Consider the following 27,512-nt stretch of genomic DNA (forward strand, 5'->3'; position numbering starts at 1 on the left):
AAGTTGAATTTGTTTATTTTACATTTGATAATCTCAGAATAACAGAATCAAACTGCACGAAAATCACACACGTAATTTAAACTTTTTGTCATGTTTTGAAATCTACAGCCAGTGGTTGTCAACATTTTAAACGTAAATAAATGTGACTTGAAAAGCTTTTGTCATTCGTATTAAGAACAGCTGATTTAAAACAGCTAAAGTATCTGGTGAAATAGCGTAGAGATACATACATGTTGGTTTGGACTAGAAAAATGAGAGCTTTATTTGATAGAAAAACGTACTTTTATAGATTTTATTTACATTTGGTACACTAATAGATATTTACAATTAGTTGTCAAATTCGACCTAAATACATGTATAAGCAAAATTATTCAACGAAAACATTCAAATGTGACCAAAATATTTGAACATGCCGATGCAAAAACTTACATGAGCTATCAGCCTGAATTTTTACTACACTTTCACTTAAGAATTAAAGTAGCGCATTATCAGTTTTTGTAATTCAGAAGTAAAACAGCTGACTTGAAACATAATAATAAAATTAATTAAATAATAAAAACAAGGCATAACATAAAAGTTTGTTTCTTTGTTCTGAATATTCTCTAAAAAGCTACGCTGTAGTTAATTTTAAGCTGTTAGATGATAGAGGAAACGTAACTAGTCAACATCACCAACTGCAAACTGTTGCACAGCACTAATCAAATAATATGATTTGACCGCCATACTTGTAACTCACGCAAAAGTGTGAAAACGGGTTTTGCAACAGCGGGAAGCAAACAAGCACCAATTGGAGTAACAACAAAGCAAAAATACTGTTACAAAATAACTACCACTTTCCCTGAGTTAATTTCTATGCAAGCCAGACACATGCAGTGCAAATAGTTGGTCGTTCAGCTTGTTATAAAAACACTGGCTGTCAAAATATTTTCTCATTTATCATTCAGAGGTTAACCACAAGAACTTTAAAGTGCCCTAGCTTATTTAAGAGATTTCACTCATCTGAGAACCTATAATTCAGCTAATCATAGTAAATTGCTAGAAAGTGGCCAAAACTGTCTCAATATATCATTAGCAGGACGTTGAACTGTTTTCAAGTCAATGCTATAGTTATTCAGAAACATGGAGAAAGCTGACAACTAGCCATAAGATTAGCAAATTAATGCTATCTATTGATTATGACTCGCTACGACAGTAAAGTAAATGCTTCAAAACTGAATCATACGTTTGCAGCCGTAATTATATATTGTTTACGTGTAAAGGCGATTAGAAATAAATTTCAAATTATTGTCTTTTATTCCAGACATTCAATGACATGCATTACTCTCACACAAAGACAGTACATGGTTCGCTTATCATGGCGCCAAGAATATGTTCAGTTGACCAATGACATTTGAAACAATAAACTTTCCACAGAAATTTAGTTTCACTCTTCAGTCAGATAGTAAGCGTGTGCTAATTTGGAGTGAACCACATTCAAACTGTTTTTATAAAGGTACATGACATATGTTGTGGATATGGAAGTAAAGTTGATTACACACCTTCAACTTGTCTACAAGCCTCTGAATAGTGTTATAGTTGATTTCACACCTTCAACTTGTCTGTTAGACCTAAATAGTGTAAACTGTGTATTGTTTCGTCAGACTTCGCTACTTTTTCATTATGTTTCTTACTCCTCGCAGTATGAACTAATCTTAATGAGAGAGAAGTCCGTTCACATTGTTCTGAATTGGTTGATATATTCCTTGAAGAAAACTATTGAATGAATATGTCGGCGCGGACTCTATCTCCATCGAACAGGTTTGGGATGCACTTGGAGGAAAAGAGGGTATAGACTATAGAACATCTTTAAGAGATTAAAGGAGCTTACGATCAGTTTTATTTTAAACATGAAACATTAGTACCAGACTGGCTTTGCTATTCGTGCTGACCATATTCCATATTAAAATGAAGTGTTCTGAGACGTAAATCCAATTTAATAAATATTAATTTAAGTTAGTAGGTTAAACGACCAATATTTTGTATATTAAATCACATGAAAAATTACTAGATGCCTGATTTACACATAGAAAAACCGACGTGGAGGAAACTGAAATCATTTAGTAACATAAATAGAAGATAATTCACATTGGCTGTTAAATTGTATAAACAGAAGACACTGTATAAATAGAAGAGAGATTATTCAATATATGTAATAGAGGCATAATTTATAAACATTTTTCTTTCTTATGAAAGCATCATTAATAATAAAAAATATACAAACCCATTGTAAAAGTGATTTATAAAGGATATCTTTTATAAAGAATCTGAGTGATACAGAAAATTATCAAAACTAAACAACCTAAAGTTGATGGTTGATACAGGTTATTAAAAATTGCGTGCTGCATGACATATGTTGTTAAGTACTGTATCAAACGTTGATTTTGGACATCAAGTTACACTGGTTTTTTTCTATTGTATCAAACCTTGATGTTGGACATCAGATTATGCTGGTGTTTTGTACTGTATCAAACGTTGATATTGGACATCAGGTTACGCTAGTGTTTTGTGCTATAAATAAAACGTAGGTGTTGGACATTAGGTTATGCTGAGTGGGGAATGATAACTCTTTGTTTCAACTTCATGAAGGAAATTTAGGACATCTTGGATTGCGAAAAAAATAAAAAATAAAAATAAAACCATCATAAATGTTACCATAGCCTACTGCAAGTAGGTTTTTCTTTTTAAAATGTTTTATTATGTTTACTGAGTAGTCCTTAAAAAGTAAATGGTAGTTATAGAAACAATTATAATGTGTTTTATTATCTGCTGAAATATAAAGCTATTATTTAAAACACGTTTTTAATGTGCATAAGCCATTTGTGTAAGAAACTCGCTTTATATAGATCACATGTATAGTTAAATTTCAAACATATTTTCCTTGGGATCATAATCCTAAGGCATTTATTAATAAATAAGACATTGTAAGACTTCGCTTGCCAACTGTTAAAGTTAGTTTTTCTCGTCTGACGGACCTCATAGGTACTTTAACTATTTCGTTATCTACTTATATGCGCGTGGAAGTTTTAAAAGTATAACCACCTAACACTTACTTTCAACAATGAGTGTTAAGCGTGTATTATTGATGCTCAGCTGTTACTTACCAAAACTGGTAAAACTGCAACAGACGAAGAAGTTTCTAGCAAAATGTGTTTTGGGAAGTGGGGGTGGAGGCTACTTTACAAGTGAATCAAACTTGTTAGAAATGAGGATGTCGAACATGGGTGAGACTACGGAGGGTTTTGAGGAAATTTACCTCTAAATGTTTTTCTACAATTCAAATGGTAAATATTTGAGCCCATGTTGATGTAGTAAAATTATTTCAGGGTGAGATATAAGTAACGTGAAATTGAGCAGTTTAACAACAAACTAATTTTTATCCGATGATAGTGAGGGTCATTATTTTGAACAATAACAAAAAAATGGGGAAATAATGGGGAAATGAATGCCCCACCCACGATTCCGACGCCTATGCTTTATTTTTTCAATGATAAAATGACATATTTTAATCGGTTGTTGTTATTGTTTCGAATTAAGCACAAAGCTACAGAATGGGCTATCTGTGCTCTGCCCGCCAAGGGTATCAAAACCCGGTTTTAGCGTTATTGGTTCGTTGTGCCGTTGGGGGACATTCGAAACGAACGTTCTGCGAGTTTCTTGTTATGCGTACAATACGAAAAGCTAATCTTCTTTTGTAGTTATTTATTGTATTTCAGAATTTTCAATATTTTGCAGATACTAAAGTAGTGAATATCTAGGAACTTTATCAAACGTCTTGTATCTTAAACACACAGGTTTGCAGCTAGCTACAAGTCTACTATGTCAGAAAAACCTTTAGTTCGAGGTTCTCTGAAATTAGTGGTTACTTCTCCCGCACCCGTTCTCTACACTGTAGTTTATTTACTCGCCAGGTTGAGACGCGTCCTCGCGGGGTGTGTTATTGACAAGTCGGGCATGCTGTTTATAATCTAACGAGTCTAATTTTTCAGATCTTATTTGAAATAGTGGCTATGACTTCACGCTTTAAATCAAAGCCAGGAGAAAGATTAAAGCTCGGATAGAAAGGAAGTGTGATAAGATAGTAAAAATTGTGATACTGTATTCCAGTTGTTGTTTTTACATGAAGGATTTTTGTCAGTATCTGTTTAAAATTTTGTATGGATAATTCGCAAACACACACACACATATTCTTATATATGTATGTATAAATTTATATGCATGTACTATGTATGGATGGTCTGAACATATTTACAGGAACACAGCCACAAATCCTACAGACCTTTATGTGTCCTCACGTTTCGGTTGAACTACGTGGTGCATGAGCTTAACCCGATGGGATTTCATTTGGTGAATGTTGTACTACACGTCGTAGTTTGCATTCTCTATCTCAGGTAGGTTTACAAAAGTCTCCATCAAATAAAGTCTGCTATACAATAAAATGTTTAGTTTGAATGAAAAAAAAAAAAAGGTTCTTATTCCAACAGTTGTAAAACATGTAGGCGTAAAGTTGTTCTTTTTATGCACAGAATAGGTTGAAAGATTATGGGTATAGTGAGTATAGCGTTTTCATGTCTAACTAACAGCATTTTCTGAGGACTAACCAAGCTGTCAGAAATATCCCTGATCTTAAATCGATCTTTCCTCTGTCCTTGGATGTCCAAATTATTTATAACTTACAGAATTAATTAAAACAATTTTTTTTTGCTATGTGTCAGTAACTTATCTGCTTATTAAATAAGATTTTCTTTTTCCGCCTCTTATTTTAACTTCAAAACAACAGTTCTTTACTTGATTTTTACGTAAACGTTATCTTGGATTAAATACCAATATTAAACACAAATTTTAAATACTCTTTTCCTTGTAAAGGATTTTGCTTTAGGACTTTACGCTTTAGTAAAGCTATTCTATCAACAATTCTTAACTTTTCATGTACAGAAAACGTATATATAAACGTTCATTAATAAGTTCTAAAACTTTTTGGGGGTATAATTTAGCAATTATGGAATCAATGAAGTTAATAAGAATTTAAATTATGATACAACTTGGCCCGTCACCTGAGTAATGCACACTATAAAATAAAAGTAGGATATAGAAACTGTATGAAAGCAGGTTAAGTAGTTTGCACACAGAATCACCTACAAAAGCTGTAATATTTTCAGAACTTGAGCGCTTTCCAATAGTTGATGATTCTTTATTCTCTCGAAGATTCGTCCGCTACTCAAAAACGCTCGAGTTTTGGGTCTCGTTAGGAAAATTTTGAATACTATATGGTTTATATAAAGATTTTTACACTGTCTTCACACAAACATCTTAAAGTGTTAAATCAAAGTTATTCGCCCTTTACCTTGATTTTTTTTCATTAATCATCAATAATACTATAAAGAGCAAAATAAATTTATACCAATCATCACGTGAAAATTGCAGTTCACAGTGAACTTATCAGCTATATTATACTTCTGGCAGAATTGGACAGTGTATGTTTAAAGTGCTAAGCGTATTCAATTTAAATTATAATTATATTCCTTTCTGAACTTGTTCATAAAACTTTCAAATATGTACATCTGATTTGGCTACGTTTTCTAATTTACAACAGAAAAATTATTCGAATAGAAACGAAAAACTTCCAAGTCGCAAATATTCTGTGACTAACTGCCGGTCACTTAATTTTCCGTGACATCTGATTCTTATATTTTTCTTGCGGTTAATGTCATGTTTTTTTTTTTTTCTAATTAACGTCCAAATACTTGGTAAATAGTTTTTCTGATGAAGTTAGTTTCGGTTTTCACCTCGGAGTAAGTATCGTAAAAAAAACGCAACAATGCTACAAGCATTACGTTGATCAGACATCCGTGCTGTTAAAAGGAACAATACTATGAGCGTTACGGTGAAATGTCTAGATATATTTACTTCCCTCAGGGAATGTATCATACAAAAAGAAAGATATTATGAGTCTTATGTTGTGATTTACCTGACATCTGTATATACCCTGAATCGTGTGTTGTACAAAAGGTGAGCATTACTTTTACCTTTGAAATTTATCAGACATTTAACAGAATCAAATTTTCGAAGTAACATTTTTTCGAGAAATATTATAGAAACTGTAAAACATACCTTTAATTCACATGTAGCTTGCTTCGTCTTGAAGCAATGACAGTTTGAGAGAACGTGAATTAAATATGCGGAAACCACAAAACTTTTCATTATCTTGATATTTTTTCAATAACCGTAAAAACAACGAATTTTATTCTTAAGTATGTCCGTAGTGAAGTTTAAAACTACGAAACTTTAATTACGAAATTATTACTCTTTATTTAATGTTAAATATTTTTTGTTCTCTGACAAATCAAATACGTAAAACTAAATGTGTCTGTTTGTTGTTAAGCCCAAAACTGCACATTTGGCATTTTCTGTGCTGTGTCTACTGCAAGAGTCTAACCCTAAATGTTAGCTTTTTAAGCCCTTAATTAACTTAACACTAAGCCATAAGGGAGAGGTAGCAAATAAGAGTAAAGACATAATAACTCATGGCATAAGAAAAAGTTGAAAACAATTGAATTATGATATTCAATAAGGTCTACTAATATTCACAAAACCAGAATGTTTTAAAAAACAAAAACGTTTTTACGTAATGTGGTGAAACAAAGAAACGTCTGATGATTTAGACTAATTTTGTCTTGAGCAATAAGTTTTTAAAGTTATGTTTACAGATGAGAGGTCTCGATAACCCTTACATTGTATCAGTTTTTTAATAATTGAAAATTTATAAAGGTTGTTTAAAAGAAATGTGTTTTCTAGATAAAATCTCGGAATTGTTGTGTGGACGTTCTTGTGTTGGAAATGTTAAAAAAGTAAATAATTTTTTTACACAATAATTTATTATTGTAACATAATTACCTCAACAATTAATACCTATAAATAAACTTTTATTATTTTGCACCATATATATGTAGTCATAATACTTTTCAAGTTCGTTAGATTAGTTAGTAAGAAGATTGATGAAGTCGCTTAGTAACGAAAATCGTTAAAAGACTTACGTGGTGGTGAAATAGTTAATTACTGTTATGACATTTCCTCGTACATGCTTGAATAATTAGCCTGCATGATTGAACTTAAGTAACATTACCTGCTGAAGATTCGTAATGTAGGTGCATGATTTACAACTCGTTTTTTGTCAAATTTTAAAACTGGGATAATAAGATTTAAAGCAAACTAACATGCCTCAATAGGCCCGGCATGGCCAAACGTGTTAAGGCGTGCGACTCGTAATCTGAGGGTCGCGGGTTCGCATCCCCTTCGCGCCAAACATGCTCGCCCTTTCAGCCGTGGGGGCGTTATAATGTACGGTCAATCCCACTATTCGTTGGTAAAAGAGTAGCCCAAGGGTTGGCGGTGGGTAGTGATGACTAGCTGCCTTAGGGACGGCTAGCACCGATAGCCCTCGAGTAGCTTTGTGTGAAATTCAAAAAACAAACAAACATGCCTCAAAGTAGTATCAAAGTAAGGAGAGAAAATTCGTTACTAATCTTGCGTGTTAGTTTTAGTGCTAGAAGCTTCTGTCTATGTTATCGTATCAATAGTAACATTATCTGGGCTTATAGTTATTTTAAATTACTACAAACGATTAGTTGAACATACAAGTTGTTAAAGAATGTTTAAAACTTATCTAGTATTTGTAACTTTAGATCATTGAAACTGAATAACAGTAGAAGAAATTAGGGGTATTCGTTTAAACAAACGAATAGTGCTCATTATACAGTAGTTTTATTCAAGAACAGATATTAGAAGATAATCGTGATAGTATAAGCCTTTCATACAAGTTCTAATCCAGGCAAATAATATTTCAACTAGGCCAAAAACATTTTGAAGGTCTGTTTATGTTAACAAATTTTGTTATTAATATCTTTTATTTTTTATTTTTTTTACACAATGCAGAGTCTGTCGCATGTTCTTATCTCACTTGGCAAGCTTGGTTGCGGCTATGTTTTTTGCCATCCACCCCATACATACGGAAGCTGTAAGTATTATGACATACTGATGTTTTTGTTGTTTTAGTATTATGGCACAGTGATGTTTCTATTATTCTACAATTATGGAATAGTGATGTTTCTATTATTCGAGTATTATGGCATGCTAGTGTTCTTTTGTTCTAGTGTCTAGTGTTATGGTACACCATTGTCGTCGTTGTTCAAGTATTATTATATACCATTGTCTCTGTTGTTATACTGTTATGAAATACCAATATTTCTGTTGTTCTAGTATTATGACGTACCCATGTTTCTGTTGTTATAGTGTTATGACATACCGATGTCTCTGTTATTCTTCCTTCGGTGTGGATTTCTGTATGTGCGGAGGGGACCTCTTAGAGAAGATTCTGTACTTCCAGTTTGCCTTCTCTTGGATCTAAGTATCCACTTACGTGTTTGCTATGCATGGCAACTCGTAAAGGGGAGGAGAGGATCCTGGTTGTTGAAGAGTTGAACCATAATACACCGCTTTGGCCTTGAATCCAGGATCAATCGGCTGGTCCACTTGGACTAGGGTCAACCAAGTACCAGTGTTGGATGTTCTCAACAGGTGTTGTGGACATGCTGGTGTTTGGGTATAGTGCTCACAATAGTATTCTTGTTTGACATTGCAGGCGTCCCCTCGTAAGGCTCCATGGTGGGTGGGAACAGAGAGCAGTAAGATATATTGTTTGTTGTGGATAACCCATCTATGAACAACAAAAAAAAAAAGATTATCGAAAAACGACCACGTATTAACGACAATGTTATACAGTCACTATCAAAGTCGGACTTAGCACCTGGATTTCTCATTCTACATTCGTTGTCCGAGAAATATGTAAGGCAGATGTCCCCCTTTTTCATTCAAAAGAAATTAGAGGGTTTTTCTGGCTCCCACAAGTCAGCAAGGAAGCTGCACTTAGGATACAATTTGGTGAAAATATCTTCACCACAACACACCAAATTACTCTTAAAGTCGAAGGCCATAGAGAATATACCATGCAAGTTTGAAGTCTTTCCGAGAAGTTATAGTTAAGAGGGATCTAAAGAACATTCCTGAGTGGGAGATCCTTGCTGGTTTCTCCAACCAAGGCGTTTCAGGGGTGGTCCGTAACTCCCTACAAATGTACTTATTTTGACTTTTACATCGCTACGTCTACCTGCTACTATCAAGGCACTTATATTGTAAGGTACGGCCATATATTTCCAACCCTCTCTGATGCTTCCAGTGCCAAATGTTCAGACACTGAAAGACCTCTTGCCGTGGATTTTTAACGCATGGTTTTTTAAACTATGATTCGCAGAGCTCTTGGGCTCAGCGAGGAAATTTTAAAATGTAGATATTTTTCCTAAAATTATAAAATTGAATCAGAAAACGCTGTACAAAAAAGTAAAAAGTAGAATATATATTTAATATAGCACGTTTATCGCGTATTAGGCCTTTTAATATTTTATTCTGCCGAACGAACGCCATACGATTTTATTTAGCTAATGGGAAGTTCTTGCGATGGAAATGTGAATACAATCCCAATTAACTTCGATAGTGACACCACTGATTGTTAGTAAATATGACACCATTTCAAGATCGCATGCGTCATTGGAGATGCATGATGGCCTAGTAATTTTCGTATGAAACATTGGTTAACCCTTGGTAAACGCAAACACAAACTCAAACGAACTTGACAGGGGTTTAGTTTATAGAGAGAGAAGTTTCAAGAATTCCCTCCTCAACTGGGGTGATCAGGAACGTTGTGGTTTTTCTTTGTCCTCTCACATGAGATGTTATTAACTGTACTTGAAACTTTGCCTGTATTTAATTTTTAATTTTTACTTGTTTGAGGTGTAAAGTGCGATGGGATATTATAAAATTGTCGGGTGAGAAAGAGCGAATCAAAGGTGGCATCGAAGAAGTTTGCCAAGCCAGAGCCAGACAAGCAGACGTCAATGTAAATATCAACGCAAAACGACCCAATTCAGGGCTGAGCAGTAGTCTTGGCTGGGATCTAAAGATCCGATGCCTGAGATATGTATGTAAGGGGAAACGGGAATGCCCGGAGAAAACCCACTTTCACAGGACAGGCGTCGAAAGTTTTACCTTTCCTGCGCCCGAATGTGAAAAAGAAATAAATATAAACATGAATCTACCTTGTCTGTAATTATGTTTCTTGTTGAGTGATTTGTGATTGTTGAAATATGTTATATGGTGAAATGTATTTTGTAGGTGCACTGGCTAATTTACATAATGATGCAGTTAGTTTATTTCTGTGTTCTGCTTTTAAATAATATTTGTATAATATTTCTGTGAGTCTGTTTCTAAGAGTTGGTAGGTTACTGATTTGGTGTATATAGTTTACGGGTGTGTATGATGGTAGTCTGTTTGCTGCTCTTAGTATTTTATTTTGTTGCACTTCGATTTTTTGTAGTGTGTTGTTAGACATTATATGTGACTTGACATCCGTATTCTATTAACGGACAGATGTAAGCCTTGTATATTGGGATGATAGTCTCTGGTGTGCAGTTTGAATGTTTGCTAGATATGGTCATTAAATGTGAAATGCGTTTTTTGATGGATGGGTGTATGTTATCGATCTTGAGTCAAATGTGATGCCAAGGAATGTGATGTGTTTGTTCATGATGATAGACGTATTGCCAAGTGTGATGTTTACTTTTCAGTGTCTTTCTGTGTCTTTTTAATTTCCTATAAAAAGTTATTGCTGCGTTTTTGTTGGATTTAAAACTACTCTCTACTTGTTGCTCCAGCTCGTGACATTATTTACTGTTTCTTGAACGCGAAACATGGTCATTACTAGGTTTATAGAGACACTCCAGATAGCAATGTCGTCTGCGTATTGTGAATTGTAAGTGTACGTTAAACTGGGAAAAGGTATATCACTGACAAAAAAAAATGTACAGGTGTGGCGAAAGGACGGATCCTTGGGGCACTCCTGCAGTTATATTGAAAGATGTTGATAAAGTTTTATTGACCTTTACTTGGGCTGTTCTATCAATTTAGAAATTTGATAGCCATTTAATAACAGTGTGATTTATTTTCAGATGAGTTAATTTATGCTTAATGGCGTTATGCCAAACACTGTCAAATGCTTTCTTAACGTCTTAAAAATACACCTATGGTTACCTGATTGTTGTTAAATGCTTTGTAAATTGATTCACTGAGTCGTGTGAGGTGATCTATTGTTTTTCTGTTTTTCCTGGAAGCATATTGAGATTTGGGTAGGATGTTATTTATTTCACAGAAATGGAGGAGTCGATTTGAAATAATTTTCTCCATCAATTTGCCAAGAGAACTTAACAGACTGATGGATCGGAAGTTCTCAGGATTAGTCCTGTTTGTTTGTTTCTTTGTTTCTTTTTTCCATGTGTCAAGGTAATAAGCAGTTGCTAATGAGATACTCATGATATTTGTGAGATGTTGTAATAGAAGACTGGAACCTTTTTTAAGAATAATATTTGGTATTTGATCATGTCCGGAACCTTGGGTAGTAATGCCAACTGTCTTTTAAAGGCTAGGTATGGATTAGCGGTTGAATCTCGAAAGATATGAAACAAAATGAAGCATGACGTCATAGCTGAAACTTGTCAAAATTTGAAACATTGAGATGCAGTATCAATTGTATCAATTTAAAAGTATATTTATATGAAGTATAATTATATTTATGATAATTATAACTGGTAATTGTTAGGTTAGGTTAGATTAGTTATAGTTTAATTAGACAAACATGGTACCAATGAGCTCTATGACGTCATACTCCCGCATGACGTCATGTTTCATTTCGTTCGAGATTTAGTCGCACATCAGATCTGGCATGATATTTTATTATTTGGCTTTAAAAGTTTTGTTAAAAAACAGAAAAATGTAAAAAATAATAGATTAGCCTTTTTCCTTCAGAAAAATTTATTATTCTAGCGGCTTAGCCTTTTTTCCACAAATCTTTATTTCTGACTTCGTTATGGTAACACATTGATTTTAGGTCAGTATGATGATAAAACTCAAGCGCTTGAACAAGTTTTCATTGAGAAGCTATTTTAGGTCCGTGAAAATACTTTCAAAGTGCCGAAGATATTAGAATACGTTCTTAGGCAAATTAATTGTTAGTTGCCGCACTTATAATGGATAAGTGGCTGAATATGAGTAATAAAACTGATAGAAGTAAAAATCCTCCTAGGCCTAGGTCTAATACGAATTAATCGGCGTTACCGTCGTGTGTAAGCACGTCAACTCATGATCATGCAAACAGTACAGAAATAAGAAAGAAAAGAAATTATGATGAAAGTTTTATTGAATATGGTTTTACATGGACAGGTAATGAAGATGAACCTAGTGGGTTGTGTGTCGAATGTGGAACAATGTTGAGTAACAGTAGTTTGCATCTAGCAAAGTTAAAACAGCATCTAGAGACCAAACACTCCCAATTAGAAAATCCATCTTCCGAGTATTTCAAAAGAAACTGTTTGCAATTAAATGCCAGGAAAGCTACATTTTGTTCATGAGGAAAACAAAAGTGCTCTTATTGCTTCATATCATGTTAGTTACCGTATTGCAAAAGCAGGTGAAGCTCATACATTTGTAGAAGATTTGATAAAACCATGCGCAAAAGGTTTGGTAGAGTGCACGATTGATGAGAAATTTATTAAAAACATTAGCTCTGTGCCTCTTTCTGGAAACTCGATTTCTCGTTAATTTAAGGATATGTCAGCAAATTGCTTAACAGAGTTAAGAAGGCGAATAAAAGCGAGTCCAATGTTTTTGCTTCAGATGAATGAATCAACAGATGTCGCAAGTTGTGCGATGTTGCTTTTGTTTCTTCGCTACATTTACGAAGCTAGTTTTGAAGAAGAAATGCTAATTTACAAACCTTTGCTCACTCAAACAACAGGCGAAGAAATATTTAAACTGATTGATTTATTTATGGACGAACGTGAGATCCAATGGCAGCTTTGCTCAAGCATTTGCACTAATGTGGCTACAGCTATGATTTGAAATATTTCAGGGGCAGTGGTACGCATAAAAAAGAAAAATACGGACATCGAAAATATCTACTGCTGTCTTCTCGTCATGCACTTGCAATGAAACGAATACCAGAATACTTGAAAGAGGTATTGGGTGATGTCATAAAAATAGTTAATTTTATAAAATTAAGACCATTCAATGCGAGGATCTTCAGTTCACTCTCTGAGGATACGGGAAGTTTGCATAAAAATTTGCTGCTTCTTACTGAAATCTGATGGCTTTCTCGGGTAAAAGTGCTTGCACGGTTTTACGAACTACGTAAGGAGATAGGTTTCTTTTTAGCTGAATGCCATTTTGAACTTGCAGGCAAATTAAGGGACAAATCCTGGATACAGAAAGTGGCTTACCTTTCGGACGTATTTGCCTATCTAAATGAAGTGAACGCTACAATGCAGGGTACTAGATAATGTACTTCAAAGTTCAGAGTAAAATGGAAGCGCTTCAACGTAAGCTAAAACTTCCAAATGAAAGTATACTTATCAAGAACTTGATTGCTTCGAAAATATCAGTAGTTTTTTACTTTTAAATGAATTTCCTTAAGTGAAAATGCAAAAGTTTCAGTCTTGCAGCACATATCTGATTTGTGTAAAATTATTGTGGATTCAAAATATTTTTGTTGACTCTGCAAATACCAACGATTTACCTTTAAAAGAGAAAGAACAGTTTATAGAAATTTCAACTGTTTAAACCCTAAAAAAAAAATTTCAGCAGGAAGAAATTACACAATTTTGATTCAAATGGCCAAAGAATACCTTGAAATAAGTTACAGAGATTTTGAAATTTTGATGCGTTTTCCAACAACATATCTTCGTGAGCAAATATTTTCACCTTATACAGCTACAAAGACCAAATTTAGAAACAAGCTAAATATTGAAGATGATTTGCGCTTATAGGTAACAAGTATAACTCCAAATATTTAACTACTTTGTGAACAAAAGCAAGCCCATCTGAGCCACTAATAAATAACTAAGTACACTGTACTTTTACTGATATAAATTTTGCAAGCAGAAATTTTGAACAAGTAAGTAGAAGTAAATATTTTTCTTTAAATATTGATATTTTTAATAAATTTATATTCTATAAGCTTGAAGTAAACTTTATCTGATGCTAGTGACTGATTGTTTCTATTCTCAGTGTAGTTTTTATTTAGGCTCCGGAATGTTTTTTCTTTCTGATATTAAGCTTCGCAGGTCTAAAATGTTTTGGAACCCCTGTTTTAACTTATTCTCGTTGTGGTGGTAAATTGGAACCACACTGTGTTAATTGTAGTAGTTTACACCCCTCTAACTTTTGGTCTTGCCCTAAATGGGTGGAAGAAAAAGAGATGCAACTTTAAAAAAACTGAAAACAATATTTCATACTTTGAGGCCCCCAGTGGCTCAGAGGTATGTCTGCGGACTTACAACGCTAAAATCCGAGTTTCGATACCCGAGGTGGGCAGAACACAGATAGCTCATTGTATAGCTTTGTGTTTAATTAAAAAAGAACAATAATAACATATCTCGAGATTCTGGAAGTCACTGCCCCAACTCCATCTCGGACATATGCTGCTGCACTTCATTCTACTGCTGCAGTGGTGAATGTAGACAGAGCTTTCTGTGCCTCCAGAAGCGTCGCCGTTCTCCAACTATGTGAAGAGTATTTTGTTCTCCTAGGTTAAGAGAGTAGACGATTCAACGTCTACTCCAATCTCTGTACCTACCAATCCTTTAAGTGACTGTTCGGGCCCCTTCCTTCAGCTCCGGCTTTTGGCTTATGCTCGGGTTCATCTTCTTCGGTACCAAGATGTCAAGCGATTATTTGTTTTCAATCTCAATCGCTGGAATCTACATCTACTGGCAGAGAACTGCCCACTGGATCCAGAGCAGAATCCATGGAGGTCGAAGGACCTTCTTCTAATATAAGAAACGACATGTTCGTAAACCAAAAGGTTCTCCACCTAAATAAAAATGGCCATATTAATACAATGAAACTGTCAAAGTTTTTATTTGAATATATATGACATTAAGGATTTCATTGATTCTTATCACCCTGTGTGTGTCTCTTCTCACCACAAAAAGTTTCTAAAATCTGCCGATGTAGTCACCTTTCAGCAGTTTTCTTTGTACAGAAATGACAAGTTATGTGATGGAAGAGTGCATGGAAGGTTGGCACTGCTGGTCGATCAGCATGCTCTCGTCTTGTCTTTGCCATTCAATCCACCCTTGGAGGCCGTAGCCATTCGTGTTTCCTTGGGTCGTACCATCACTGTTTGTCCTCTATTCCTTTCACCTGATGCTTTTATCGAACAGTTGCTGTCTCCACTTTTCAACCTGATGGATTTTAATGGACATAACCCCTCTAGGGAGGTACTGATACTGAAGAGAGTATACTATCAGGTGACAACCTATTTTTCTTCAGTACTTGTTCTTGTACTTATTTTCATGCACCTAGTCAGTGTTTTAGTGCTATTTATTTTTCTATTTGCTCCCCTTCACTTTTCTCGTACTTTTCTTGGAGGGTTGACAGTGATCCACATAGCAGTGATAATTTTCAATTTTAAAAAGACTGACCAAGGTCAATGCTACCTGACCCGCATGCCTCGGAGGAAGCTTGACCAGGCCAACTGGCCCTCTTTCACTGCTTTTTCGGAACTTGATCTTGCCATCATTTTTAAGCTATCGATAGACGAATGTGTGTATAATCAAGACAGCTACTCAGTGTGTTTCTAAAACCTCGACACGTTTTTCATGGTATCCTTACCCTTGGTGGAATCCTTCTTGCCACATGGCACGGAAGGCTAAAAAACAAGCTTGGTTTACCTTTCGTATGTATTCCATACTTTCAAGTTTCATCGCGTTTTAGCGGGGCCGTAAGATGTGAAAGCCAAAAGGAATCTTGGATTAAGTACATAACTAGCATCTCTTCTACCACCAGTTCTAAACTCATACGGAACAAGATTCAGAACGTCAGTGGGTAGTATACTTCTGTTCCCATTTTGATCTTGCTCTCCGATGGCTAGGAAGTTGCTGATGCCTAGATCATCTCCTCCTATACTCTTGGCTGAAGCTTTGCCGTGCCTCTAACACCTCTGCTTCATCCCACACATTTCTAACCATCAAGACTCAGGAAGAGCAATCGCCTCTTTCCTCGCTATGACTATAATCGCCCCTTTACACTGGTGGAACATATGCTTGCTCTTCATTAGTCTGATAACACATTAGTTGGACCTGGCGATATTTACTACGAGATGCTGTGTACTCTCGCTTCTGCCTCTCTTGCTGTTTTCTGGTTATTTCTAACTGGATCTGGCAGGAGAATGCTTTTCCTGATGCTTGGTCCCGAGCTATTGTCCTCCCTTTTTATAAGCTTGGGAAGGATCTCGTGATTCCTTCAAACTATTGTCCAATTTCTTTGACGAGCTGTCTCTGTAAGATCTTGGAGAGAATGATCAATTCTCGTCTTGTTTAGTTCCTCGAATCAAGCAATCTTCTCTCGCTTACTCAGTGTTAGTTTTTACGACAGTGTTTTACTGTGGACCATCTAATTTGACTTGAAAAGTCAATCAGGGAAGCCTTTCTCAAGCGACAACATCTTGTTTCTGTACTTTTTTTTACCTTGAGAAGACTTGTGATATTATGTGGAGGTATGGCATTCTGCGAGACCTCAACTCATATGAATTTACCCATTTTTATTAAACATTTTTAATGGACTAGCAATTCCAAATCCTTGTGGGCTCGACAGTTTTCCGATCGTTTCTATAGGAACTTGGAATCCTTCAGGGCTGTGTCTTGAGTGTTACACTTTTTATTATAAAGATTAATGCCATTCCCAGACAACTCCCTCCTACATTTGCAAATGGACTCTGTGTTGACGACTTCCACATCCCGTGTCACCCGTCGAGCATGAGGTTTAATAAATGGCAGATACAAATTGCCCTCAATGGTTTACTGAAGTGTACCAAAACAAGTGGTTTTTACCATCTAAGGAAGCAGTTACTTCCAATTCGAAGTATTATCTTCTATTTGCCTAACATTTTTCGAAACATTTTTCCATCCTTATTTATACTGAAGATTCAAAATCAAGTGATTCTGTGGGTTCTGCCATGATATGTTGTGGTTTGATGGTTCCACACAGGATCCCCTTCACATTTTCTGTGTTCACTGCCAAATTATGTGCCATTTCTCCTGCCATGGATCAGGTAAAAGCTATACAGTACACCAATTGTGTTATTTATACTGACTCTTTACTAGTCCTGGGATCGCTTCACGTTAGCTCTCCCTCTATTCCCGTTAATATTCAAAACCGACTGGTCCATTTCTTTTCATCATCCGTTTCTATCTATTTCTTCTGTACTAATGGTATTCATGGGAATGAGCTTGCTTGATATCGCAGCAAGTCCATCTGCTCTGGTGCTATTACTGCCGTAACTGCCCCATACATAGTTACGGTCCTGTATTCAAGACTTGGCTCCGTGCTAGTCGACTTGGAGTGAGCAACGTGATAACAAACTTTTCACAACAAACCTTTTGTTGCTCTTTGGTCGTCTTGCTTCCGTAAGGATCGGAAGGAGGAAACTCTCCTGGTTAGGCGTCACAGTTTTTAACCCATTGTTTTCTTTTAGCTGGGACTGATACACCAATATACGAACTAAGTAATACTCAAGTCACATTAGTCCACATTTTACTGCCGAGACGGCACCATTTTAGACATGCTTTTTCCATGGGTTCACCACTGACGTTGGACGGTGTTATTGGCGATGGTGATACTGTCTATCTCAGTCATGTTTTTTAAACTTTTTAAGGGCTACTGGCCTTTTAAATTGTATTTTAAGTTTTTATTTCGAAAATTGACTTTTGTTTTGATTTAATATGATTTCTTTTTACATATTTTAATAGTTTTATTTTTTTTCGGTTGTTTCGCACAGATAACCTAGTTGCTTTGCGCCAATAAACGCCAAATAACCGATAGTTGTATAAGTAATATTACGTATCAGTGTATCTGTTGTTCACGTGTTATGACATACCGATGTTTTTGTTGTTCTACTGTGTATTTTTTCCTGCCTTATGGTGTTATTTTTGTGGCGCGGCATGGCCAGGTGGTTAGGGCACTCGACTTGTAATTTGAGGGTCGCGGGTTCGATCCCATCACACCAAACATGCTCGCCCTTTCAACCGTGGGGCGTTATCATGTGACGTTAAATCTCATTATTCATTGGTAAAAGAATAGCCCAAAAGTTGGCGATGGGTGGTGATGACTAACTGCCTTCCCTCTATTCTTACACTGCTAAATTAGCGAGAGCTGACACAGGCAGCTCTCGTGCAGCTTTGCACAAAATTCAAAATAAACAAACAAATATTATTTTTGTTTCTTTTTTTGGTAATGTTTTGGTGTGGTCTCTCTGTTTGCAGTACTCGAATGTGAAGAAGGTGATTGAGTTCATTTTAAAGATTTAAATTAACTCCAAAACAATAAAATTGGGCGATATAGCCGTATATATATAGTTATTTAAATATATTGAAAACATACTAAAGAATATAGCTTAACCACTTTATACATTAAACAAACTCTTACTATGTTACTGCGCTGAAGTGGACTAGTGGTTAACTGTGAATCTTAGGGTTTATGGTACACGGCCCGTTGGTGTACGCACTCCACATTTTAGAGCTGTCGGTGTGTAATATGAGTAACTGTAAAGCTCCCTTTTCGATCACACAAGAATAGTTAAGAGGTGGGTGTTGTTTCCCTCTACTCTTTTGAGGTCAGGATCATGGAAGACCATGTACAAATATACTCTTTATGTAGCGTTGCATGAAACCACTGAAACAAACAAGATACTTTTGTTCTCTTTCTGCGTCGAGTAAAATTAAATATAATTAAGAGATGGATTTTAGTACAATTAGGTGAAGCATGCATACAGCTATTCAGGTATGACGTGACCGAGTTTCACGATCTTTCAGAAAGTCTAATTCAAATATTTTTATTTGTTTGTTTAAATTTCACACAAAGCTACAAGAGGGCTATCTGCGCTAGCCATTCCTAAGCTAGCAGTGTAAGACTAGAGGGAAGGTAGCTAATTAACACCACCCAACGCTTACTCTTGGGCTACTCTTTTACCAACGAATAGTAGGAATGAAGGTTGCACATAACCCACTTTCCCCACGATTGTGATTGGACGGGATATTGAACCCGCGCCCCTCCTATTACGAGTCGAGTACCCCAACCACTTGGCCATCCCGGATCAAAATAGTTTTGAAACTATTCGTGATAACGAGAAACCCACATGAAGTAAAAATGTATCTCAGGATAGCTGGTATAGATATTAACACTTTTACTAATAAAGCAGAGAACAACGTTATTCTCTGCTTTATTAGTAAAAATGTTAAAAACCTATACCAGCCGCCATGAGATACAGTTTTGAAACTACTTTTCGAAAGAGTGAAGATTGATATCTAGATTTAAAAGAAATATTAGAATAACTTTTCGTACGGCAACTTCAGTTTTTCTCATCTGTTTGTTAGAAGACGAATTATCCCTATGTCTCATTGACATCTCAAATAAAAAAATCAAATAGATGATAAAAGTTTGCATCATCCGTTACTCAGAAGCTCTATACATAAGTTTATAGGAGACACTTTGTTCTATTTTTATGTTTTCATGTACTTTCTTAAGATATGACAAACTAGGTTATTTCTTAGCACTAACGAACTATGAAATTACGTGTATGTTTAAGTATCAATTTAAGTTTCGCAGTTTTCATATTTGTGTTTTAAATGCATTTGTTTAGGTGACAGGAGTTGTAGGCCGAGCAGAAACGCTGTCTTCCGTATTTTTTCTTCTTGCTTTCATTGCTTATACCAAGTGCATGTCAGGCAAAAGAAAGAACACGGGTAGGTGGACATTTAAACTCAAAACTTTTTACTTACGTAAATAGCTTTAAGAGTTAAGGGGACTGTAGATGAAAATTCCCGGGCAAAGTCTGGTAATTCATTTATGTTTGTCAATTCTTTGTTCGGAAAACATCTTTCTTCCAAACATATATTTCTTTTTTGTGTCATATAAAAACAATCATGCTTAAATCTAATGTCTTTTAGTATCTTATATTACAAAGTCTCAGTAGTAAAAAATATAATGTGTTTTATGGAAAATAAATTTTATAACATTGTTTTTCTGTGTTTTTTTTTAACTTTTCAATCGTATTTCTATCATCTTTCAATTTTTTCTCTTTTAATTTATTTTTATATACTTTAATCCTACATAATTATAAAGTTACTTCCCAAAGCTAGAGAAGGTTTATACTTTTAGTTGCAGGATGGCGGCTCATAGAATGGCTCTGAATTTGTTTTCAGGTATAAACCTTCAGTTCATAGCTCCGTCATCCCTCGACCGATTTGAGATCTAATCACTTTTTTGTACTCAGAGGGTCATTTCTTTTCGATTGATGTATTTGACAGTGCTTAAAGTCTCATAGATTAATTCGCTCTAATTCTGCTTAAAATAATTTCAGTTTAAGGGTAGGCTCGTAGAGATCCTGATGGGCAATGAAAGCGAATCAGGTATACTCACGCCCCACGTTTGGTGTAGTCAGCTCTTTGAAATGTAGCTATTAGAAGCTGAGAAAAAAAATGAATAAGATTAGTTCACCCAATCCTTCCTAAAAGAGTTTCTATTGATGATTCTCTCCTGTTTACTTTGGAACAAATAATAGTTAATTTATTAATAAACAAGTGTATTTTAGGCAGTGAGATCATGCCTTTACTAATGAGAATGTCAGTAATAATGCAAGTTGTTAATGTGAATAGATTTAAAACGAATTCTCAATTTGCATTTGTAAAATGTTATATAATGCTGACTGCACACTATTATTAGGCTCTAATTTCAGTCATCAGTTTTGATTTTCTTGCTTAACGAGGTATACTTTCATAGGGTAACTGAAAGTGTCCTGTTTTAAGGGTAAATAAGACTAAATTAAGGCTAACAATAATTTTTATTTATTTCTTCTGAAGTTCACATGTCATGCTGTGTTGTAACCTATAAAATAACAATTCTTTATGATATTCATGGCATGTGCACGTTTTACTGACGCAACTTTAAGCGTTCTCATTTAAGTATCTACTGACTTACTGACAGACAACACACTACAGTATACTGGTACGAGTAATTAAAACAAGTGACCCTCCAGATAATTTGGCCCACTTTTGGGGAAATAGCCACCATGCCTTGTGTATTTATGGTTCGTAAAAAGCACATGATAAATATTTATGTTATTGAAAAGAGCATAAATGGGATTACAGAATAAATTATATAAAGATCTGTTTTTCTTATCATAGGTGATATTTCAACATTATTATTAACATTTTTGATTATCACAAATATTTTCTTCTTTTTTCTTCTCTAATGAACTGAAAAGCTTTGTTCATTTGTTCATATCATTAGATAGAGACCTTTTCAGGCATAACTTATGAAATGCAGAACAAATTCATTCAATTTGAAAGTACAATGCCCCTGCTCCCCCCCTCGTGACATAATGGTATGTTTGCTCACTTACAACCCTAAAAACCGGGTTTCGATACCTGTAGTGGGCAGAGCACAGATATCCCATTGTGTAGTTTCGTCCTTAACTCCAATAAACAAAGAGCACAGGGGCCTAGAATACTTGTTGCTTCAGTAAACATTATACTGCCGCTACTAGTCTATTAATTTTCTAATTTCCACATGTAAAATAAAGAGGGAAAAAATATCAACTCGAACAGTTAACTTTTTGAAGAATTTTTATTATTTTCACTTTTGGCTTTTAGATTGAATATTTCAAAATAGCTTTATGATCACACTGGTTTATTTATTGTTTAATTTCATAGAGTTAATTGCCCTTTGTGGCTCAGCGGTAAGCCTTCGAGGCCTATTACAAATTAAAATGTACAGACAATTTATTTTTTTAATATATCAGACATAAGGTAATAATGAACAGATCCTAATGTGTAATTTACAGACTAATGAATAATATAAGTGATTTCGACGTTTCAGTTTCCGGAACAAATAAATATTTTTAGAGAAACGTAAAACAATCAACCTTCATTGTATGCTTACTGTGATATATATACCCTAACGACATACACAGCTGATGTGAGATAGGAAAAGTACATATTTAACTGATAAGCATTCATCTCCATATGTCTGATCTTGTAAAGTACTGAAATTTCTTTAAAAGGAATGAATTTAAGAACATGGAGCTCAAAAATAATGTCAGAATCTGAGGACGCTTATTAATATTTATTAAAGACTGTATGTTTTAGCAGGTAGCACCTGACAATGCATTACAGCTTTATTTCACTTTGTTGATTAAAAGATAATTGAAGTTTATTGTTTTTTTAAACCTTTCTTTCAGTAGCATATATCTTTGACATGATTAAAAGTTTGTGTTGTATTCAAACTATGGCTCTGCTATCGTAGCTAACTTGCAAAGTATTGAGGGTAGCCGAATAAAAACAAAGTATATGATAATATTGTGTCAAGCGATGCAGTAATTAATAAAAAGAAGAAACAACGCATACAAAAGTTCTGTGTAGCTGGATCCATCAACTTGCGTCAGGTAGACTCTATAGACTCCTTTCATAAATTATCAAAGGAAATTTTACATAAAGTCAGAAAAAAAAAAGTGGATATAAACAGTCAAACGAACAGATTGTGTTCGCAGAACGCAAGACTGTGCACACTTAATACTAGTCATCTTGACTCGAAATAGATTGTCGCTGGGCGCTTTGACTCGGATTAGGTTATCGCTAAGACGCTGCGCTAGGGGTAGGCTAACGCTAAACGCCTTGACTCTAAGTAGATAAGAACTGGGCGCCTCGGTTCGGAGTAGACAAGCACTGGGTGTCTTGACTCGGAGGGGACTATTATTCTGCCAATCTTATCTTCGCTTATATAAATCGATTAATACTTAATAAATAAATCTCATAAACGAATTTTACTATTATAGGCTCCTCACATTAGTCTGTTTTAAAGCTTATCTGAACGGGCTCAAAGTATAAAGAATGCCATTAATTGATAGATATTAAACGAAATGACTTACTGAAGTCATTTCTGTTTCACTGTTTTGCATACTGATTTTTGTTAGAACTGGAAATAACCTTTGAGAATTTAGATATATCTGTCATTTAGATTAAACTTGAGATATTTAGAGAATATTTAAACTTTATATACCAAAATCAGCACCTGTGGTCTTTATATAAGGGCATGTTGTCTTCTTGAGTTGAAGTTTAAGTTAGGGCTACAAGATTTTTTTCTAGCTCTAGATCATTCTTCTGTTACTTAGAAAATATTTATTGTTTACGTATACAAAAAGTCAGTCCTTCTAACTGTGGTAGGTCATGCTGTCTACTCGTGTCTAAGTGTAAACCAGGTCAGTAAATGTTAAATTCAGAATAACTATATTAACGTAATTGTAAGATCACATTTCTTTTCCCTTTGTAAAAGATCTGCTCAGACTTTATAGTTAAAGGCAAAACACTAAGTATTTTGTTCTACTTTTTTACCAATTTATATGCTTTTCTATGTATTCAGATCATCGTACACAGTTCCAAACTTGCATATATTTGGTGGTTCAAAATGTGGCCGTTAGAAGGTATTTCGTGGGTTCATGCGAATCTCATACTCGATAAAAGGCTTGTAAAATATGAAAAAACAATTATTACTTGGAATTCTTTAAATGACAAATCAATATCTTTTAAGAGTTGAGTGCACATGGAATTTCGAAATTAAAAAACAAAACAAAAACTTTTAACTCTATTTCAAACTTAGAGTGAACTAGTGCTAGGTGCAGTGAATTGGAGTAGACTAGCGATAGGCGTCTCGACTTTGTGACAACATAACATTCATTTAACATGTTGTTCTCTGTAACGAATAAATATCAAAATCTTTCTGTGTAAATGTTGAAGCTATCTATAAGTCATCCAAAGCTGTGACTTCCAAAATATATTTAGTAAAAGTATTTGAAGTATAAAAACTTGATCTTCGTTACAATTGTACCTTTTCTCGAAAACTCTTGCCAGTTACTTTAGAATATCTTAAAATATTAATGAAAAACAAAGTCAGTGTTATCTGCAACAAGAAGACTGATGGGAAGCCGAGTACCCTATGTTAAAAAAGTTCTTAGTATATAAGATATTTAACATAGCAAACCTATGCGTATTTTTTTATGCTTGACGCATTGTGTTTATATCTATTAAAGATAAAATCCTTTTTCTTTAACGAAGACTGGATTTCTGAAAAATTACAAACCTGATTATTCTTTAATCACTTTTTCACTTAATATACTAGACTTTGTTTTCTTAACCAAGAATGATCTATATTTGGGAACCTACAACGTAATTCAAATATCTAGTTATCAAACAAACGGATAGGAAAGAGAGCAGTGACGCCATCTCTTAATTACCATGATAGCCTAGTATACGATCACCTCGATCTACCTATTAATTTGATTTATTACGTTTTATGGTACCAATATTGTGCTCAGTGTACATTAATAAAAAAATCATTAATTAATAATTATATTAAGATGATTGTATGGAATAATAACTGTGATAATTATTAATATTCAATCGCTTCAAACTTAAGTATTTAGTGATGTGATTATTAAAACGTTTCTGCAGTGTGTGGTTATTTTAATATTTATTTTTCCGAATAGTAGTATAGATGAACTTGAAAACATGTACACAGCGGCGGCTTTTCCGTAGAGAAGCCTTACTGAGTTAAGGTAATATGTGTATTTCTTTACAATATATTTTCATAAATCTCCCGTAAAGATTATACTACAACAGTCAGTTTAGAATAGTTTGCTGGTTGTCTTTTTACTGAATTTAAATGATTCAACTTGCATTAAGAAAAAGAGCTGAAGAAAGGTAAGATTTTTCGCAAATATTTAATGGTTATCTGATTATCTTTTAAACTATCTTACAACATTAAGTGTTTTTTTTTTCAAACGTAAACCAGTAAAGGAATAAACTTCTTCTTGCAGAATGGCCGTTACTCCTTGAATGTGTGTTTTTTATGACAGTAGCGACACTGTGTAAAGAGCAAGGAATTACTGTAGTCGGATTGTGTTGTACATTCGAAGTGTTTGTTGCTCAAAAGGTGAGTTTGTAGTATGTAATTACAGAATACTTTTTCTCTAGACATTGCACATGATTTTCGTAACTTCTTAACCTATACGGTTTTGTAGGTCTCTTTCATCAACAGTATTTATTTGGCAGGTATAATTTGTCGGTTCAATACAAATTAATAGCTAAACGTTTCGAGTTCAGAATGATATCATATACATGACCAAGTTAAATGGGAAGTTAGTTATATTTTGCTCTTTTTCAGCGCTGTAATTATGTACGTAATTTTACAAAGTTTACCATTATCTTGAAATTTTGTTTGTATGTATGTGTAAGCGAGAGAGATAGAAATAGTGATTTAAAGATGAAGAGCAAGCTGAAGTTATGATGAACTTTTGGATTACTTGATTCGGGATTCAGAAAAAATATATGAATTTGAGTGACGTCTGAGCCTTAATAGCTGACAAGGCATTAGCTGTCAGAGATCTTCAATAGACGACATCTAAGTATTTATTTTTTGTTGTGTGTGACTCCTTTTGTTATCTGAATTAATTAATTAATTTCTATTTGTTAATATATTTTTCAGTTCACTAATAATTTTTAATGAATCCTGAATGCTGAACTAAGGAAATTCAGGAACAAAACTATAATTACTTCTTGATGCGTCCTTCTCCAAAACTAGGCGTATTTTATTATATATTTCTTGATATATATCGTGCATCTCTCTTTTTCAAATTTTTCTGCCATGGACGTTTTTGGCTAAATTATTTTAAATGGAAAATTTTGTTAAGGAAGTGGGAAAATTACTGAATTCCGTATTTCGTCACCAAACAAAAATTAAAGGTTTTAAGATTAATCTTTAAGTTAATTATAATATATAAAACTGGGTGTTTTTTGATAAATAACGAAATTAACTTTAAAAAAACAACACAAGATGTAATGCCATACATAGGAATTAACTGAAGTGGTGCAAAGTGGTTTATTGATCTTAAAGAACGCATTGAGAATTATTAGAACGTTAATCTAAACAACATAAAAGATTTTTATAATGAATTTTTAACTCTCTTTAATACATTTTCACGTGCATTTCACATTATTTCTTTGATGACCTATGGGATAATGGTTCGGATAGGTTTGAAATGGACTAGCTATGTCTACTTATAAGATATCTTTTCATTTTCCTCAGCTGTATTACAGACTGGAACAGTTTGTTGTAATACACTGTCATACCTATTTGGCGTCATTCCCATCATATGGAAAGTATTTTCCAAATATATCATCAGTATTTGTTCCTTTGTATAAAGAACTAAACTTGGTGGATAAAATAATGGTAATAATCTGGAACTTCTTCCCTCTGTGGATCATTCCCAAGGCGATCATAAAGTCTTTTGAAAATAAAGTCTTTGTATCTGGAATGAGATTTTCGAGTTGAGAGCGATAAAATATTGTCTGACCCTTATTACAGTCATTTCGACATATGAATTTCTAAAGATACGTTTCCACCTGTCACTCACCCTATTGATAGTAAAGCTTTTTCCATTTATATTTTCCCGAAAGAGACGTGAGAAAAACTTGTACGAATGATTCTTTTATACAACACATGCATATCAATCCATATCAATCTGTAAGTGTTTTTTTAGTGTGCATGGTACTTTTATTTTTCTGTTTCCCAGAATATATAGTTACAGCTTTCACTTCCCAGGGTTTTTGTTCATAGTTCTTCTTGAAGCAGTGCTTTGTTTCGTGATTTCTTACAATGCTGAAAATGTAATAATGAGTATAATCTTAGACAGTTGTTAAAAAGTGATATAATAAATAGTGTTACTGTCAGTTTTTACAAGTAGATTTTCAAAAATAATGTTTACTTATATTAATTATTGAATTAGTTTGGACCCCCAGTGGCAGAGCAGTATGTCTCTTGATTCCCACTGCTAGTGACCGGTATTCGATACCATTGGTGGGCAAAGCACAGGTAGTCCTTTATGTAGCTTTGTGCTTAATTCCAAAACATTAATATTCAATGATTTAGCCTTGAGATATTTATGGTATAGGAGTATGCACTCACATTATAATTCCTCCTCTTCTAAAGGGATACGAAGATTGCCAGGTGTATCACCTGTTTTAACCAGTTGCACAACTATGCAGCAATTCCTGTCAGTCAGTCAGACAGTAGACACTAAAATGATGCCACATAAGGAACATTTAACGTTGCAAAATTTGCACTGTCGAGACATTAGTAAAACGCGCGCATACCATGAATCACAAGAAAATTTATGCACTCTGTAGGCTATAACACGGCGTGACATGTGAACATCAAAAGCAATAAATGAAAATATTTGGTTTTGGTTTTCTTTACTCTTGAAACAG

General features: G+C 34.4%; 1 protein-coding gene across 4 annotated transcripts in view; it reads left to right on the plus strand.

The window, feature by feature from the left end:
- The window catches only part of LOC143253261 (protein O-mannosyl-transferase Tmtc3-like), a 199,152-nt gene that overhangs the window by 127,737 nt on the left and 43,903 nt on the right, over window positions 1–27,512 (plus strand). For 2 of the 4 annotated variants that reach the window (XM_076506822.1, XM_076506823.1), the window contains exons 3-6: window positions 4,291–4,427; window positions 7,969–8,050; window positions 19,835–19,937; window positions 25,064–25,179. The exons of 1 other annotated variant lie outside the window; for it this stretch is intronic. In XM_076506822.1, the coding sequence (XP_076362937.1) occupies window positions 4,291–4,427; window positions 7,969–8,050; window positions 19,835–19,937; window positions 25,064–25,179 (438 nt within the window). The remainder of the gene's footprint in view (window positions 1–4,290; window positions 4,428–7,968; window positions 8,051–19,834; window positions 19,938–25,063; window positions 25,180–27,512) is intronic. One more of the 4 variants, XM_076506824.1, reaches the window with a different exon arrangement.

This window comes from Tachypleus tridentatus, chromosome 6 (genome assembly GCF_004210375.1).
Source record: "Tachypleus tridentatus isolate NWPU-2018 chromosome 6, ASM421037v1, whole genome shotgun sequence".
Taxonomy (NCBI): Eukaryota; Metazoa; Arthropoda; class Merostomata; order Xiphosura; family Limulidae; genus Tachypleus; species Tachypleus tridentatus.